This window comes from Apus apus, chromosome 2 (assembly GCF_020740795.1).
Source record: "Apus apus isolate bApuApu2 chromosome 2, bApuApu2.pri.cur, whole genome shotgun sequence".
NCBI lineage: Eukaryota > Metazoa > Chordata > Aves > Apodiformes > Apodidae > Apus > Apus apus.
Window position 1 is genome coordinate 15827639 of NC_067283.1, and position 19354 is coordinate 15846992.

General features: G+C 40.7%; 1 protein-coding gene across 25 annotated transcripts in view; it reads right to left on the reverse strand.

The window, feature by feature from the left end:
• Positions 1 to 2517: 2517 nt before the first annotated feature.
• SVIL (supervillin) overlaps positions 2518 to 19354 on the reverse strand; it is a 134108-nt gene continuing 117271 nt past the window's right edge. For all 25 annotated transcript variants that reach the window (XM_051609457.1, XM_051609469.1, XM_051609463.1 and 22 more), the window contains 16 exons: positions 19186 to 19341; positions 18308 to 18444; positions 17678 to 17825; positions 17409 to 17554; positions 16377 to 16552; positions 16132 to 16276; positions 15525 to 15801; positions 13517 to 13668; positions 12119 to 12224; positions 11094 to 11301; positions 10281 to 10414; positions 9462 to 9617; positions 8917 to 9060; positions 4881 to 5002; positions 3933 to 4088; positions 2518 to 3811 (listed from right to left, as the gene is read on the reverse strand). In XM_051609457.1, coding sequence (XP_051465417.1) covers positions 3725 to 3811; positions 3933 to 4088; positions 4881 to 5002; positions 8917 to 9060; positions 9462 to 9617; positions 10281 to 10414; positions 11094 to 11301; positions 12119 to 12224; positions 13517 to 13668; positions 15525 to 15801; positions 16132 to 16276; positions 16377 to 16552; positions 17409 to 17554; positions 17678 to 17825; positions 18308 to 18444; positions 19186 to 19341 — 2450 coding nt within the window. In that variant the 3' untranslated portion in view covers positions 2518 to 3724. The remainder of the gene's footprint in view (positions 3812 to 3932; positions 4089 to 4880; positions 5003 to 8916; positions 9061 to 9461; positions 9618 to 10280; positions 10415 to 11093; positions 11302 to 12118; positions 12225 to 13516; positions 13669 to 15524; positions 15802 to 16131; positions 16277 to 16376; positions 16553 to 17408; positions 17555 to 17677; positions 17826 to 18307; positions 18445 to 19185; positions 19342 to 19354) is intronic.

The following is a 19354-nucleotide window of genomic DNA, read 5'->3' on the forward strand; positions in this document are numbered from 1 at the left end:
TTTTCACCACTCCTCTGAAATATGCTGCACTTCAGGAGAAGCACAAGCCAGACATAAAGTTTTACTTTGCTTCAGCTCCGGAGCGTGCAGCTTTATGGGCTGGTTGGGTCTGCTTCTTCAGTGGCAGTCCAGCTCCAGGAGTAGTCCCTACACAACTGGCTCCTGCTTCATGCTGCCACCCCAGAGTGCAGAGGAACATGAGCAGGCCTGTCCTCTCATGAGGTAGGGCTGCCAACTGCACTGCTGGAGAAATACTGCCACTTGGCTGCATATCCCACCTATCCCCCAGGTCTCACAAACTGGAAAATCACACACAAAACTTTCCTGATACGGAACAGGTCCAGGGGCTGCCAAAAAGGGAGTTTGAGACCACCTGTGAGTTACAGAGCAAGTGGGGTGCCCTGCAGCCAACACTGGGAAACCAAGAGATACTGATCCTGAAGGGTGGGCAGGGACCATGTGTGTGAGCAGCATCATCTCCCAGCAACACACTGGGAGAGTGCATCAGGTGGACAGAGGCCTCCTGTGTTTGAGTGGCACCTCAGGTGTTCAGGCTGCTTTCTCCTGCTTCTGGGCAGCAATGACCTATGATTGCAAACCTGCTTTAGTTTCCATTGAAGGGGATATGGAAAGCAGGCACTTTGGAGATTATTATTTGAGTTATTTCTCCTCATCTGCTACTTGATCCAAAAGGCAAATCTAGAGTGAGTCAGTCCCAAGGGCTCTCCAGCATGCAGACAGCGCATCAGTCTCAGAGCCCCACTGCACACAAGGTTACTCTGCACCTGCCCTACCATGAGAGCACCACAAGATTTCAGAAAAGATCAGAATCAGCTTTTACCAGCTGTGCACATGGATCCACAACTCCTGCTCAGCTAAATACCTGTTTGAGAGACTGGTGGGATGGCAGTAGACAGAAACAAGCTCTCCCAAACTGTTAAAAGTTCTGGTTTTTCTCCCTGTAACTTCCATTTTCCCTCCTTCTCTGGCTGAAGAATCCAGGCTGCAGATTTTTCAGACATGTTTTATTTGCTGTTTTGGCATACTAATGTGTTCACCTCTCCAGCCCATTTCACTGCTAACAAATCCTTCCATGTGCAAGAATGTTTGTGTACTCAAAGAACAATATTTTAAAGTCAGGACTGAGCAGTTTAAAAACACAGGAGATAAGAATCATGGCTCAAGGCCTGGAAGCTGTGGGATTGGCAGAAAAAGCAGAATGCCATGTTCAAGGTACTGCCTTTTTCACAGAGTCCCTGGACCAGATACTTTGCCTTTGAATTCACCCAAGACATTGTGTTCTTGGGGCTCCATTTGAAACAAGCAAACAACACTGCTCCACATTTGAGGAAAGTGTTTTGGTGAGTAACAAGCATATTAAGGACAATAAAAATACTTTCTGCAAAACTTTCAAGCTTTCCTAGGCAGTGTTAGGAGCAAGGATTTGGGCTCCGTGTCCCATTTCCTAGAACTGAGACATTAGATACCAAATCCTGTAAAAATTATGTTAACTCTGAGAGCTGACAGCCCTGAGTTATGTTTCACTGCCTGCAGGTCCCCATGCTGTTTTTTCTTTTAGCTGAGCTTCTAAAGGCTTTAAGGGTGGGTGGATGTTGCCCTTCAGCAGCACTGGGAGGACTGATGGTGTTTTCAAAAACAAAAGCAAAAGATACTACCCTGCCAGAGGGAAAAACAAGGTCAATCATGCTATGCAAATCAGCTCGCTGTTGGAGAGAAAAATCAAAACAGAGGAACTTGCTACCCACACGATACAGATTGAACATGAATAAACAAAACTTAATTCCTGCTTGATTTTATCACTGGATGGGGTAAATGAGGAAAATAAATTGCTGCAAAAATACTTAGATGAATACAGCAGTGACTTTGGAAACCTCTCTGTGCTTGAAAAATAAACTTGCCTCTATAAAGCCCTGCATTTTCAAACTAAGTGTCCCCCATGCAGAAGATACAGCTGAGGACCTCTGAGGAACTACCAGACATCTCAACATCTTGCTTTTTGCTGGAGGCTATGTAAGAAAGCATCCTGGCTCTGAATACTGTTGCTACGCTTTTCTTAGGTTATTTTCTGTTCTTGACGGAAGCCAGGAATGAAAGGAAATACACCAGTGCTGAAAATACATGTGCAGTATCTCAGGTCTGGTGAGCAGAACTCTGGAGCTCTGGAGCCCTCATCACAGGAAAGATGTGGAGATGTTTGAGAGAGTCCAGAGAAGGGCCACAAAGATGATCAGACGCTGGAGGTGATCACCTTTTACCCAGGCAGGAGCCCTGAATGGCTCCACAGCAGAAGGAAACATGCTGGCAGCAATGAAAATGTGAAATCCACTAAGCTACCAGAAGAGAACCACACAAGTTGTTACAGAAATGCCAAATGCCTGAGAAACATTTACAACAATAGCAAATTTTTGCTTGATTACTCTATTCAGTGGCCTAATTAGCTGAATTAAAACTATTTTGACTCTGGTGTGTATTGAAAGAACAGACACAATGCCACACTCAGTTTCAGTTCAAGTTTTACTTCCAATTGCACAAAGGTTGAAAAGATTCCCTCAAAGTCTGAAAACTAGCACAATAATTTTGGTTTTGTGTGTAAAATGGGACAATCCAAAGGATACAGGAGTTGTGTCACTGTTCCAATGTTCAGCAGTCAAGTGTTGCACAACCTCATTTTATCTCATACTCTGATTTTTTTCTACATTATCTGCTTCTCAAATTATAAGTCTGTACAACACCGGCAGATATTTAAGGTTAAAATATTTTGATAAGATACCATGTTCTGGAATATTCCAATGACTTAGTACAGATTACGGTAGAAAATAATGACAGAGCAGAGCATTGCTAAGATTTTATTCAGAAGCTTTTACTTTCAGTTCTTATATCACAAAAGACATGTTTAATGTTTACAACAAGTATTAGAAACTGAGATGTTTTTTATTTCTACTATTATAAAAGTAACATAGGAGATCATTCTAAGCCATCTTCAAAATGCAGACCAATCCTTTTTTTTTTTTTTGTATATAAACTGTACACAAAAAACAAGGCACTATACATTTTTGGATAATAAAGTATAAAGGTTGATTCGCATAGTTTCTCCAGAAATCCATGCTATAAATACAAACGCTTTGTTCAGTTTAGCACCTGAAGCAGCACTGAGAACAATTCATTACCTATTGCAAAGAGAAACTTTTCAGAATGAATGCATAAGAGATACATATGGGTGATATAACTAATTCAGTAAAAGCAACTGCCATCCAGCTACTTTTCTGTAGTTTTGACATGATAGTCTTGAAAGTGAATATATATTGCATTGTTAAATACATATTTGTTCTATGTGTTTATATAAATATAAATTCTTTGTAATCCACAAACTAACAAAATAACACTTTACAAAGAGAACTTCTTCAAAAACAAAAATGGCAAGTATTGATTATAGCCAAAGGACACCTGCTACAGTAGCTCAAGAAACTACTGTTTAAGTGCATAGGAGAGCAGAGCTTAAACATGTTACCTTTAACTATTAAAATTGAATTCCATTTCCAAAGAGTTATCTTGGCCTTTTGTAATATTACACACCTCCAGATAGGTAGTCACTAATAACTTTGGATTATTTCTATTTATTTTGTAAATGTGGGGTACCATTCTTCAGAAGGGCATAGAAAGTGAAAACAGACATTCCCCTAGTGCTCACTCCAATAAACACAACTCAGAAAAGTCCTTTTGCCTTCTTTAGATTAACCTGCTTCCAAGATGGCAGTGCATTGTACTCTTCTCTCGTCATCTCTAATGCAGCCTGCATTTAAACCAGAGGGTAAGGCATTAATACAAACACAAGTAGCAAAGCTAGTCAACTGGCTTCTCAGCAGGGTTAGACACACATGCAGAGAGTAAGACTGCACTCACTCGCTCCTTACCTCAAAGTCCTCATCTGAAAGATAAATCTCAAGCTTCAGTGGATCAACTCCCTCAGGCAGAGGCCTAGCTAGGAGATCTGCTAGTGGATACACTGTTTTACACAGCTTGGCCAGAACGTCCTCTACAAGGATTATCTGATTAGAAACGTCAGCATCCTGTAGGGACAACAGGAAAACAGAAAAGGATCACAATGCCGAAACCACCAACTGCTCCCGTTGCAGCCTGCAGGTGGCACGGGATCAACTGCACTGCCGGGCCCTTGGAGCACAAAGCTATATATCCAGGTCCACACACAGGTGAACAACCCCGCCCTAGAACAAATTCACAGCTGAAAAAAAGTCTGCCCTTAGCAGAAGGACTTTCTGTACTTTCAGAACCTCAGTTTAAGGTGTTTAGCTGTGAAGCCAGCATTTTCCATTCCGGATGGCTGCAGAAGACTTACAAAGCAGATACTGTCATTTTCTTTCAGATGCCCCTTCAGTGAAGGCTTTTAAAGCAGTCATGTGTATTTCAGCTGTGACTCCACTTCCCAGGTGGGGAAGTCAATCCTGGAGCTCTTGGAGCCAAGTGATCCTTTGCTGATCATTTTGCTTTCCTGCACTTCCAGCCTGGAGGACAGACCAGAACTGCACGTTGCTGCCTGTTTCACACAACTGATAAGCTCTAGCACATCTCTTTCTAAGAGATGATTCAGGTAATGCTTTCCTCTTGTTTTTACCAAAAAAAGAGTATGAGAAGCTACATAAAAAAACAACCAGGAATGCCTCTGATATCCACACTCCCAGTCAGAATTATGTCATTATTTTTTCTCCTGTGCAGACTCCTGACCTGTACTTTGCAAGTTCATGCTCTGGATTTTGGGCTTGACAGCACAAACAAGCAATGTTACTGACAACACAAGACAACTCCTAGCAATAGGGAACAGTCTGTGCAATGAAGAAACTTACCATTTCTGTGATCTCTGCAATGTCTTCCCTGTGTTCCCAACTTGGGAACATATTAGTGAAGGTCAGAGGTTCAAGGCCAGCATGAATTAGATAGGATTTTGGGGGCTTCTTTACATTCTTTCCTAAAAAACAAAGAAGAGAGAGAAATTACAAAGAGTACCATATTTTGCAATGTCACCTACTATCCAAAGGGATCTCATTAGTATGTTTAATTGATTCTTTCCTGAAAAGCTGAAGTAAGTTAAGGCAGTAGGAATTAATTTCACCAGGATTTTTTTAATGTAGCATGGTACCTTTTAACATGTTTTACAGTTCTACTAAATCTGTCTTTTACTGTATCTGATCACAAAGATCAAACCACATATGCTGAAAATTCCCCACATTTACTTCCTAACTCAATGGATTTCTTATCTTAAAAAAACAGAATTAGGATAGAATAAGCAGAATGTGATGATCTGAAATTAACAAAATTCAGGTAAATGAAACCTTCTGGTGTGCTCAGAAGTGTCATGCCAGCAGCAAACAAAGCTTAAGTTTGGAGGCCTAAGTGAGAATGCTGAAAGTGTTCTTAAGGTGGGATACTGAGGTCTAACACAATCATTTTGTTATTACAAATTCGAAGGAATGGGATCCGAAAGTCAGCAACAGTATTGCAGTAGCTAGAGGGTTATTAATGATGATTTTGAAAGACAGTCCTGTGTCTTTAAAACATGCACACTATACAGGACATGGACATAACCCTGCCTAGGAGTGATGCTTTATCAGATTAAGTGGTTAGAGTCATTACACCAAGGACTGGTGAAAAAAGGCCCTATTGGTTGAACTATTTAATTCCCCAAGAATTCAAAAGTACTGATAAACTCCAATTATTATTGGAGAGAGACAGACAGGCAGGCAGGGACTGGGAGGAGCTATAATTAAAAAAAAATGCTGTTCCTTTATCTTACTTGGATTTAAACAACTTAATATAATCAAATGTTTCTTCCAGCTAGGCAGTGGAAAAGCTGAAGATATTGCAAAGTCCAGAACTGGGTCAAACTAACAGAGCAAAATGATACCACCTCACTTAGAGGGCTGTAGCTTCCCTAAAAATGACTTCTTGCAAGATTTTGTTATTCCCTACATTCCATCTCAGAGCATCTTTAATGGACTAAGACTTCCTCCGGAGCATATAAATCCATTACACAGGACCCTCTTTTTTACTGCAGTCCCTACCTGCACTTCTGTGTGCAGACTGTCAGGCAGGAGGGTCTAAAAGAACACAGCACCCCAGGAACTGATACAACACCTGTACTGAATGCAAATGGAGAGCCTGGCTGGACATCCTATTTCCATCAGGTTTGCAAAACCTCAACATGACAGGTTTGGGCTTTCATCAGATGTTGGGAGAACACTGATTAGAGGGAATATGCTCACATGAAACTAAATGCTAGAGGTAAAAGCTCTGTGAAATAGTCTAACAAAGATAATAAAATGTGAGTGCTTTAACTATACAGGAGATTTACAATTTGAATATTTGATTTTAAGCCTTCTCTTCCACTTATTTTCACTGTGGCTTATTTGTTCATTCTAACATGAATGATTCAACAAGCACTTAAAAACTTTGCATTTAAAAAGCACGTGTCAACCCGCTGTAGTTGCATTGCACCACTTTCAGCAATTCAGCCAAGAGATAAAAGGAGTGTGGTGTTTGCTAATGTTCCAGTGTAGGTAAGATTTTTTATTATGTATGTGGAGAAACATTTGCAATGCATGAACTTGGCCCTCAGCACAAGGTGATGCCCTCAGCACTGAAGAGGAAGGATGGAAGGAAGGAAAGGCAGGGTCAAGGGGAAGAGAGGGACAGAGATGAGGAAAGAAATGGAGGGAGAAAAATAAAAGCATTTTAATGCTTCTGATCACTCAACTATATTCTGGTAGTCAAAATAATTGCAGCAGCTTTGGTATCTCCTGAAATTCAATTTCTCCACCTTAATAAGTAACAACACGTGAGAGCTAGTCAGCCCTGACAGCTTGAGGCAATGAAATTTTGAAGTGGCTGACAGAATCCCAGATCATCAAAGTGAGAGATCACCAGAACAGCATAGTTAGAACTGTGAAAAACTGCTAAACAAGTTGGCATCAGCTTTAGCATAGAAATAGTACAAGCAGAATCAGTCTTTAAAAGTAATAAACTTGCTCTGTACCTATCCAACCACACAACCCAAAGCTCTTGAGAACTACCTCACGGCAACGAGGATAAAGCCACAACTGCTGCAAAGTCATGGCCAGAGGAAAAGAGCACCCAGCAAAAAAACTTGTGCTAGGATACATACGCTAAAGTTTAGACCCATAAGGAGTCACTGAAGAGCTTTCTACTGTGCATCAGACTCAGATGCAGCAAATTCAATCCAGTGCAGAAGGTATTAATCCATTTTCCCATCACTGAACTCTGTGAAGTTCAAGAAATCTGGAAAATTATCCAAACCTCAGCATGTGTATCTGATTCCATCTCTGCTGGGGCCAGAAAACGTGATTTTCATTACCAGAAAATTACAGCACTGCATCAGGGACACTGAGACAGGGATCTTAACTTCCATCTCTCTCACTAGCCTGCTGAGCAACTCTGGGCATTCCCACTGCATGGGGCTCTATTCCTCTGTGCTGACATTCACTTCTGCTCTGAAGCCCACTGTATGTAATGATCTCAAAGAAATGCATCTCATCACTCCTGACTTGCAAAAACTGGGGGTGGTGAAAAACAAGTAACTGGCCTCTTATTTAAAAACTCAGCAGTCACTGCCAAATTCTCACTCTTCAAATTACTATCCTGTCTTTAGCACCCCATTTCTAAACCAACACTACTGTTTGGCAGAGCAGTGCCAGGGATACCAGCAGATGAACTACACAAAGCAGTAATTCAGTCCAATGAAGGTCTAGTTTCAGTGTCTCCAGTATTGCTTTTCAGCTGTCTCCTCCCCTCAGTGACATGAGACAACTGAGTGGAAACAAAGGCTTGCTCCTACTCCTATTCAACCTGCAGACTGGGAAGGAGAGACTGGCTCTTCCTCATAAGGGTGGAATCCAACAAGGATACTGCTTTCCCTCTTAAAATATACAAATTTCTGTGGGAGAGGATGACAGATACCAACCACCACCTGTGTCACAAGTTGTAAAGTTTATTTGTTACAGAAAAAATCAGTGGCATCATGAGGTCTGAAGGTCTGTAAGTGATCAGACTTTCCTTGCAAGAGAACATAGTTTGCACCACAAAAGTTCTACTGACTTATTCACAGTGGGAAGCTGCTCTGAACTATCAGAACATGGCTGTTACTTATGCCCTCTTTCCTGGATGGTAATCCCAAACCTTTATTTATACTCCATCAGAAGATGCAAGGTCCGTTCCCAGTCTCACATAACCTTACATAAAGTGAGAGGAAAGTATTAAGATGTGTTAGGGAAACTCTACTAGTGCAGAAAATACACTGGCCAGTGTACTCTTAAATGATCATCAATTGGAGCTTGAATCACAGCACACTAAGTGGCAATAACTCTGTCGTGTAGAAATGAGGACAGAGCCACAGCTCTGAGCTCCAGCATTTCCACTGACCACTTATTTCCGTGTGAGACCTGTTCTCAGTCTTCAAAGTCTTTCCACCTCCCCCACTAAAACCCAGTTACATCAGCAAACAGTGTCTTCATTTAGTCTTTTGATACACAGAAGTTTCTAAAATCTAAGAAGAGCTAGACAGAAAGCACTCATGTTTAAGAGACTGTTCTCAGAATTCACTTTTACGGATCTAATGTCTGCACTATTCTCCCACAGTGGGGACACAGAAGAGAAATAAAGCGTTTCCTCTGAGAACTGAGTCAGCAATTTGGGAACAATGCCATTACTACACAAATGTTTTGCTAAGGAAGAGCAGAGAATGTATCTTCAAATACATTGATGTTTATCAGGGTCTTTGGGGAAGCACCTCAGTACCTTTCAGCTCATGACAGTAAGGCATGGGAAGGGAGGACACACTGGGAACAGCCAGGCACAGCAATCTGTTACCTTTGCAGTACTGGAGCACTGTCTCCATGGCGCATTTCCTGTCTGTAGCCCACCTGATTCGAGCTGATCCAGCAATTTTGTTTTCCACAGGCCACCAGCCTTGCCACAGGTACACTTCATGGTGATTGTCAACCAGGAACAGTGCTATGCAGCCAAAAAATGAACAAATCCATCGTCAGCCATTTTTTAGTTCTTGAAATCCCCTAAACAAGCCCAGTCTGGGCATGCTTGCCAGCATCAGGACAGGATCCTTTCAAAGCTCACCAATCCCTTTTGTTATTCATCCAGCTGAACCTCAGCTGAACTCAGGCTCTCATATAAACATGTATTTTTATAGCAAGCTTTTGGGATACATGTATGTTTAATTAGTTCTCAGCATCTTTATAATGGAAAAATTACTGTTACTGCGCAATGCTATATAAGCATAATCACATACACACATTTTCCTTTGATAAATCAAGTTAAAAGTTATTACAGTTACTGAATCACTGCCCAATGCAGGGAACACCTGTTTTCATGCTACTTAAGTGTTTTAAAGCATATACCTGGCTGTGGGGCAGTGTAAAGATCCTCTTGCAAGAATGGCATGGAATTGACGACAGCAGGGTCTCTTGAAGGGTAAACATACTCCGTGGCTGAGAATTCTCCTGATGAACTACTGAGGCTGAACAGGCGGGGGGTGAAATTAAACTTTCCAGGATCTTTAAAGAACAACAATGAAGATTTACAATAGAAAATGCCAGTGATACATAGAAAAAAAAAATAATTCAGCTTTTAGAGTGGCTGTACATTGTTTTTTGAAAAATCAAGGAAGACCATCAGATACCTTGGGGGGCTAGCAATAGCTGTACAAAACTTGGGCTAAAAGACTGGCTGCTGTAAGTGTGCACCTGATCCTGGCTAGTTATTATCAGCCATTTCATAAGGGGCTCTTTTGCAGCTGAAGTGAAGCAAGTCCATCTCAGAATTTACATTTTAGTTGACAAATTTTCCATTTGGTTAATCAATCCCCCTGCTACCTTTGCTGGCAGTTGCAAAGCAAAGACTGGACAAGAATGCATGCAGAATCACCCCCTAATCCCTTCAGAAGAGAAGCAAAACGTGTTTTTAACAGAGTTAACTGCTGCTGTGTGCTGCATGAATACAGAGGGGCTGCAGAAGGGGCAGAGAACAAATTGAAACACTTGGTTTTCCAGCACTTTCCTTCTAGAACAGTCTTAACTCTGCAGAGTTAAGTAAGTTAAGATTTGGAAGCATCTCTCTGAAGAGATCATCTCAACTATCCAGAAGTTCTTAAAAAGCTTTACATCTTACAATACTGTAGACCAGTAAAGTGAGTGCCACAACCAGGAATGCAGGTCTACCTTGCAACATGCAATCGTAGGCCTTTCGATCTCTCCTTCCTAATGCGTCCCAGAATCCCAAGGGCTCCGACCCTTCATCACATTCATGTATGGTCACCTTGCTGCTGCTGTGCAGTCCTGCCTCCAGTGGACACCTACAAAATGCACAGAAAGAGCGTGAACCCAACTTTCCTGCCCTGAACACAGCTAACACAAACCTGCTGGCTACTCATATTGTTAGAACCCAAAACCACCCCATAGGCTTGCTGCACGTTTCATGTCAACATAGACTTTTTGAGAATTATGATAAAAATTATCAATAAACAAGACAGATTTTAGCAACCAATCTCATAGGATTTCTGATCACATACCAAGAGAGGAGGAGATGCTCACATGAGCTCACAATAGGGGTTCTCACTGCCCCTGTTCATAAATACTGCTGTCCTCCTCACACACTTTCCCAGATTTATTTCCTCTTCTATATTCACAAAGCTTGATTCTAATCCTTCTATCAACTGGGATTTAGTTTGCCGTTCAGGTATTGAACATCTCCCTCCAAGTGGAAAGAGACTGTTTTTTTTGCAACTGTAATTATTACAGTAGGAAGAATAAGCACATTTGACCTTAAGTGAAAATTATTACAGAACATGGTTTCCCCACTCCACCAAAACAACTACCTGTTGTTTCTTCTCCTTACCAAGCATGCACATATTGCAGTTGTACTCAGGTAATAGCTCTATAGCTTCATTTGTTTAAACTTTTCTTGGAGGCAGACTGTTTAAAGCAAATGGGTAGCCTGTGTAAACATCTCCAAAATATAGGTCAGACACTCACTGTTCTTTTATTTTATTGGCTGCTGTTCTTCCTACATCCTTGGTGTGAGACTGTGCTTTGCAGCCATGCCACAGGTAGATAAGAGCTTTATTTATATTGAGGACAATCATGGATGTCCGGGAACGCAGGCTGCTGCAGTGACATGCTACTTCAAGTAAGTTTCCTTCATTGGCAACTTCTCCTCGCACGCAATATAGCCTCCAGTCACCTGGAGCAGACAGGAACAGTGCATCAGCATTATACAGAAACATGGGATTGAAAATTCAAGACCTCTGCTCTGGAACAGCTGTTGTCATACTAGATGAATTTCGCGTATCGCATGCCTACATTGCCACAGAATAAACTAGCCACGCAACAGGTTTGGCTAACACATCTTGAGAACTCCTGTTGCAGAAAAGATGCCTTATGAAACCTCACTACAAATGTTGAGAGCTGATGAGGTTAACAAAGCAGAAGAGTCATGTTTCTGCTTTTTTTCATGCAGGAAAAAAAAGGGAAACAAATACAGCAGTCCTGTTCAGCTCTTCTTCCCCTGTACACCTTAGGCACAGGAGGTCACATTCAGACATGAACTGCAACATGCCCAAGCTACACCCAAACAGAAATTCTCCTACCTCAACTGCAGTATTCCAGAACATGTTGCAAAAAGTTATGAATGGTTAACAAAAGCTTGGAGCTCTCCTTGGCGCAGGAGAACTGCTAATAAAAATACTCTTTTGCCCAGACGATGTAGAAAAGAACGTATTTTAAAGCAAACAGGCACTTTGCTTAATTAAAAAAACAACTAGAATAATTTATATGCATATCAATACAATTAAGTCAGCTTGCTCTAGGGTGACAAAATCCATTCTAAGCTCAAAGAAGAAAAACTACCTTGAAACAAAGCATGGCAAAGCTGCCTCATGGGTTTTATGCCACTCATTTCTCTTTTCTACAGAGCATAGTGGTTGACACTGAATTCAAAGCCCTTTGCAATAGGTAAAAAAGGATTTGGGGACAGAAGCTCTTAACTAACAGTAATTTACTTTGTGCATTTTCTTCTTCCTCTTCCCTTCTTCCAGCATGCACAATCATCCCTCCTTGGAAGCACTGCAGGAAGCATGGTGGTTCTTTCCCTTGAAGCACTTGTACCTGCAAATTGAAAGCACCACTCTTCATTGAAAAAACAAAGCCAATATACAGACTCAGGAAAACTAGTCTGTATGCATTATTAAAAATGATATTGTTATGGCCACCCACAAAGATAGCTTTCCCTACACTTTGCAACTGCTGACTATTGTTTAAATTACCATATAGATTGGCATGCAATGGGTTTCATATGTGACCTGCATATTAAAAGAAACCTCCAGTTGGAATCCAACCATCAATAGTTTCAGAGGAGAAGGAATACCAAATAAACTTTAATTTAAATGAGTTTAAACTAAACATTATTTGAATTCTTTACAGGACTGGGCCATCTTGCCAGATATTCTTTGAAAGTATTATGAGATACTGTAGGAACTCAAGTAGGTTCACAATTTGAGGTCAACTGGTTTATGTGACAACATGCATGTTCTTTACTCATTAAGCATTACATTTTGATTATGAAAATGATATAACCAATTGTTAAATCAGCTGTGTTGCACAGCATCCCACACTCTGGGTGTGGAAAGTGGTTCTTCTTCCCCACATAACTCTAAACAAAATGCCTTTTAAGCCAGTGAAAGCCTTCTGCTGATTATGCCCAGCTAATGGACCAAAAACTGGTCCAACACTGGGTCAAGTCTATTTCCTTTATGAAGTCCTGTCTTACTGGTTATGTCCACTCTGCTGTTAAAAAGTAATTACAGCATTATCCAGTTACAGAAACTAAGCCTCCCTTCTTGTGTGCTGTCAACAGTCAAGTCACAGCAAAGCCAAACTCCACCTAAAGACAAAGCAAAGCTAGCCTCTGAGCTTCAAACCATCTGTATCTGCAGTTGCTAGAATCTCTGCAAAACAAGGCAATCTACTCTGTAATGACAGAGTAAACAGACTGAAAAATTCACATGTGTTTTCATGCCTTGGCTGACAGAAAGTGCTGCTCCTGTTCTCAGCGCTAGGAAGACCATCCTGTTACCTGAACATGTATGAAAGGGAAGGCACAAAAGTATTTAACTGTGCTTCACCTATTCCTGCAAGGAGAGGGAAGACATTCTTCAGGCATTCTCAGAAACATCATTTTTGTAAGTCGGATTTGGGAGTGACAATCCATAAAAGAGCTTACATGTCTCTGGAACTTAGAATAAAGCCAACATTAATTTTGAGGGCGGGCTATTTGTACTGGCAAGATGACCTTCACAGAAAGAGAGGAGGGAAAAAAGATCACCCAACATTTAATGTTAGTGGCTATTTGGGCAGGAAAGTCTTACCAGTACTGCCACCTAGGTCTGCAGGGTGCTCACCTGTGCTCCTCTCTCTTCATCAAGTTCCACTGTCATCAGTGCAGATGTCCCTTTCTCACTCACTGTGGAGTGCCTTCCTTGCCAAAAGAAATACACACATTTCTCTTTTCCGACAGCTCTTACTTGTTGCTCTCCTTTTTGCCTGCTTCCAACTGCAAAACAAGAAAGCACTTGCTGAAGAAAGTACTCTGGCTATAGGCTTAAACAGCACGTGGTTTAATCTCATCTGCCAGCTCAGCACTATTCTGTCCAGAACAGGAAAGATAAAAATTCCAGTTGGAGGAAAACTAAGACTCCAAGCCAGTACATCCCCATGTGAAGTCAACACTGTCTCCTCAGGTGGATGTAAGCCCACAGGCAGAGATGTCTGTGTTGGCCAGAGAAAGAGATTTAGAAAGAACTGGTATTATCTGGAGAAAAATAACTGACATCATTTGAGCCAATCTGCATGTGAAATGGTATGTCCAGCCATGTTACCAGATGAGTGCATTATGGCTCATTTTCCACATTACACACTGTTCTTTGGCAACAGGAGAGCAGATGGCTGCTGAGGGATACTGGAAACAGCAACAGTTGAGAAAGCCAGAGGCATGAAAGAGAAGTATTTCTTGGTAAAGTGATATTAGAAAAGAAAACTACAGAACAAAACACCAAAGCAGTATTTTGCAGTCATAAAAAAGTTAGGATTAGGTAAACTATATTGATTTATTTCTAAAAATTAACTTAGTATTTCATGTTAGTCTGGAAACTGGATTAGCAGCGACTCTTTTTTTTCATTTTCTTTTTTTTTAAAGAATCGGTATTTAGTTGTTAGGATAAGCAAACAATGTTTACAGCAGGTGAAGTTCAACAGTACAACCAGTTATGGAATATTCTGCTCTTTCCAGTGAATATTCCAACAGTTTTAAACCAGATTTTTAAAAAAATACTACAACTTCTGCCCTGATTTCAGCAGTGCTGAGCGGCATCCAAGTGAAATACTTAGGACAAAGCATCCTGTTTTTTTTAAAAGTTGAGAATACTCAAACCACTAGCCACTTCTAAAATTGATGGGTTTTACTTAGCTGTATATTTAGCCTATAAAAGTACTGCCTCCTACATAAAATTTTATTCTGTTTTGGAATGATGGAATATATTTTAATCCACTTGGATTAGAAGTCTGTTTACAGTTCAGTATTAGTATTACCCACTTCTCCCAAAACTTACGAGTATTTTTCTTGGATTTGCCAGTATTTGAAACTCAATGATCCTGAATGAGACTTACATTTTTTGGCTAAAAGCCTGAAGCTGTATAGCTGTTATGCTGCTTTCAAGCAATTTTAATATTTTCCTATTTGGAACAATCATTGTTACACTATTTCTATTTTACTTACCACAAAAGCCACCTATTCTTAGTTTAGTGCCAAAAGGGAGAGTTCCAGAGAGCATAACTAGCTGACTGATTCTCAACATTTACCTGCTGTTCTCAGGCTCTTTGTCAGAGCACCGCTCAAGTTTTCCACTTGAAACTGAAACCTGTAGTAACGAGTTTCCAGAAAGAGCAAAAAGGCAACAAGAGTACTGAGTTGTCAAGGCTTTTCCTGCCATTGTTACTGTTCTCCATTACCCCGCAAAGGCTTTTCTTGTTTGCTAAGCCTACCTCTCTTGCAAGACATTCAGACTACTGTCACCAGCCCAGCTGCATGGCTATTTTGGTGCTAAGCTGTGGGCACAATTCTGGCTTAATGTGCACACACACACAACACCACTGTTGGGTAAAAGCAGAGATGGACAGTATTACATTTGATGTATGAACAATCACTAGAGCCTTTTTAAAAAAAAAATACTGTCTTTGAAACAAAATAATCAACTCTACTTCGTAATGGTCTAGGAAGGCTGAATTAGCTTTTCTAACCTTTGAAACAGTTTCACATCCAAGAAAGCCTAGGTCTGGATCTCACCACTAAGAGTAGCAGTTTTAACTGCACTTCTCCACGCTCAGCAGGATGAAATGGAATTGTTCACTAACCTGTAGTGCTCACCATGTACTTCCACTTCACCACGTACGTGTCTCCCTCATGGAACTGCCCTATGCTTTGCTTAGGCAGTCTACTATAATCAAATTCCAGGATGTGCCAGACATCCACAGATGCAGTGATAATTTCAAACTGTCTCCCATCTTCTCCTTCGACAAGTCCATAGCCCCGGCCAATATTAATTCCATCCAAGACTGTGCCTACAGTCGTTTGGGGCACAGCTACCATTAGCATGACATCATACGGTTTAGAGTCGGATCTGGATTCTTCCTGCCAAAAAACACAGAAGAGATTTCTTTCAGCATAGCTTTCTTCTTCTTACCCCACAGTTCCACTCAAATAATCTGACTCCTGTGTATTTCAGTACATTAATATCTTGTCATCATTTGATGCCTTGTGAAAGCCACTTTGAGTCATTGAGCTGCTCATCACTAATATAAAGCAACATTGCAGGTTCACTCTAGGTGGTGATGTTCTGAACCCTAGGTCAAAGCCTGCAAGATAAAGAAAGTGCTCTGGATCCTTGAGAACAAGCTTCCCTGGCCTCCATCCCAGCGAGGTCATTTAGTTTGAAATACCTAGCATGCTTATTATATGCACCTTCTGGTGAAGGGATTCACTAGAATTTTTCTCATTGAGTTTCTTCAGCTCTGTCCAATCAAGAAATTTTTCTTTGAACAGTATGGTCTCGTTATGTTCTGTGAGTCTGCCAAACACAGCCCAGTCTGGACGTCCTTGTCCCTTTCTGTACAAGACAAAAACAACAAAATAATCAAATTAAAAACTGTGAAATAAGTGTAAGAAAACTAAGTACCTGCTATGAGACAAAATTAAAATTTTGATACCTGGGTATGAGGGGATTGCATTCTCCTGGGTCCAAAGGATTTATGTCACAATTGGAGTAGTCAAAGGTGCCATTCCACAAGTGTTTTGCTAGCTGGAATGCCACTTTTCTTTGTGCTAAAGTAACTTCCTTTCCATGCCATACATACACTTCACTGCCAAAATCAAACACCAGTACCTAAAAACCAAAACAAACAAAAAAAACCAAAACAACAATCTACCATTAGGTCAGACAATACCTGATCCTCCAGTTTCCTAGTGCTTAACACTGAGAGCGTTGAACACAAACCCCTCCAAATAGCTGAGCTTTTGCAGCGACACTAACACCCAGCACTGCAGTAAGGCCCGGGCAGTGGTCTGTGCTGCAACATCCAATTGTTGGAGATGACTAGAAGCAAGTGTGGAGAACACTATGAGGTGTATCTTTAGGGGGTAGCTAGGTCACTAGCAGTAAGAGCTCTTACTACTAAAAACCCAGTTATATTGCATGACTGACTGCTGTCCAGCTACAACAGCTTTCACTGCCATGTAGACCTGCACTCTGTCCTGCAGCTGGGAAAGGCTGACAGAACATACACTGTGGTAATTGACTCAGCAAACAGGCAGCAACTTGAACACTTTGAAGAAAATGTCTTTATTTTGGAAATTTGCTCTCCTTCTTACTTAAATGGGTGAAATGGTTGTTTGAAAGGTAAAAGTCTGTTAAGGATAGAAATAAAAATGCTTGAAAGAGAAAATGGGTTTTTATTTTGTTTTTCTGAAGTGCTACCTATTTTGCACTTCATGGCTTTGGAGCAGGCCACTGTTGGCAAAAAGATTTACACTTCCTAAAATACTATTTCACTTTAAGGGTAACACGATCTAATTTTTTGAGACCTCCAGCACACTCTAGACAGCAAAGTGCTCAGAAGCTTTTCAGAAACACAGAGGCCCCAGTTTTCAAGTGAGCCTTTCCATGAGCATTGCAGTTACTGGAAGTCACCACCAGTTGTATGTTCCTGCACTTCCCACAGGAGGAGTAAGTGGCACGATACCTCTTTTGGTTGTAGCAGGGTACATTTTGGCACCTTCCCCCAGTAGTCATCCTCAGGAATGAGTTTATCCTCTACCAGGCGGTAAATGCAATTTGTTTCTATTACTGCAGCTTCATACATTTCATCTTCTTCAGGACTTCCAGCAGCTTAAGGAAAAGATTGTCAAAAATAAAGAGATTTTAACATCCAACTATCTTTATACTAAACAGGACCAACTCAACTCTTTACTGTGATAATACATCAAATACAGTAACAGTAAGAATGCTTACACTGGTAATTTGTCTGTCCACCAAGGAGTTTCCAGAAGTCTTTGGCTGCATGAGTGTGGGTATTTATTCCTTCTTCTATAGTCTGTATGTAAGAAGCTCGACAGCCAAGTTCCCTCTTTGTCTGAATTAAAGTTGCAAGTTCTGAAGCCTAAGAGAGTAACAGTTATCTGAACAGGACTGCTAAAGCCTTTGCAATACTTTTGTCTATCTAGTTCAGGGAGAAGGCAAAAGTAGATAGGATATAATAGAGCAAATAGCAGGGCAAAGAATTATTACTCGTTGCACTAAAGAAAATGTTACAGAAATACATTCATTCTTTCATTTGCCTTAAAACAAGACCTGATCTTAATGAGCATGGGAATAAAAAGGACATCCTGCAATTCAGACTATTTCTTGTTTGAGTGCAAATCTGTTTCCTGAGGATATCCTCTTTTCTCTTGCAGCTTCAAAACCTACACACTCCTCTGTCAGCTTTAATTCAGTGCACAGGCTAAAACATATTTACAGGAATCCTGCGTATCTACCTGTCACTGACTCTCTGAGACAACTGGCACCAAGGCTCAATTACATTAGAGACATCTGCTGTGACAGTTCTAAAAATGAACAATAAAAAACCCAAATACTACTAACCTTTGCTTTTTCTATGACATTTGCAAACTCTCCTACCCATAAGAAACACAAATGTGGAGTTAACAACAGGAAACAGTCTCCACTGTTGAGTGATGAGGCCCTTGGTTCAACTAATCTTGTTTGAACATGTCTTCTTCCTAAAGAGAAAACACAGCTAATTATATTCCTTTGACTACTGCTATCAAATGCCACGATCTAATTTGTTTTGAATGAAATACAAACAATCCAAGCACATTTAGCAAAATATATGGGAATTGACTGTTAAGAATTAAAAAACTACTACTGTGGAAAAAGGGTTTACTCACAGGAAGCAAAAAACCCATTGCCTCCTATCAACTGCAATTTCTATTATTTCCCGTTACTGCTTTAACAACTATGTTTACTTCTAGACAGAAATTAAGTAAATGGCAGCCAGCAGCAAAATTCTAGAAGCCTTCAGATTTGCTTAAGTGAAGTTAGGGCATAGTTTCTGTAGGCAGTAGAAAGTTTTTTACTTTGCCAAAAAAGTAGCTATTATTTTGCAGGATCAGATACATTACTAGGGACTCTAAGGGGAAGTGGAACAAGAACACTACCATGTCACTTCCAAGTCATACAGAGCATTGGAAGAATGAGGCAGTTCAAAACTTAAAACAGGAGATGGCTGGAATTCCTGAAATACTCTGTTTTCTCCTTGAAAAACAGGTTGCAGCGGCCACAATGGAAACCTATTGGTAAGGTTGTGCATTTGTCACACAGTTCTCACTTATTCTTTTAGGTTTTGGTCATAAGCCTCGAGCCGGAGATCTAGAACAATCTAAGCATCCAGCTGTGGTAGTAACTCCCATACGTTACAATCAGCCTATTAAGTATAGAAAGTAAAAGCAGTCTGAGCATACCTTTAATTTGCAGCAGCATTAGCTTCTTGTAGGGCACAGCACTGTTGTTAGAGTTCTGCTCTGTTAGATTGACACTCCGCAGGCTAACGTTGCTGAAGTTCTCTTTGCTTGCCAAGCCAGCAAGTGCTACTTCTGAGAAATTTGAGTTTGTAGACACTTGTACATAGAA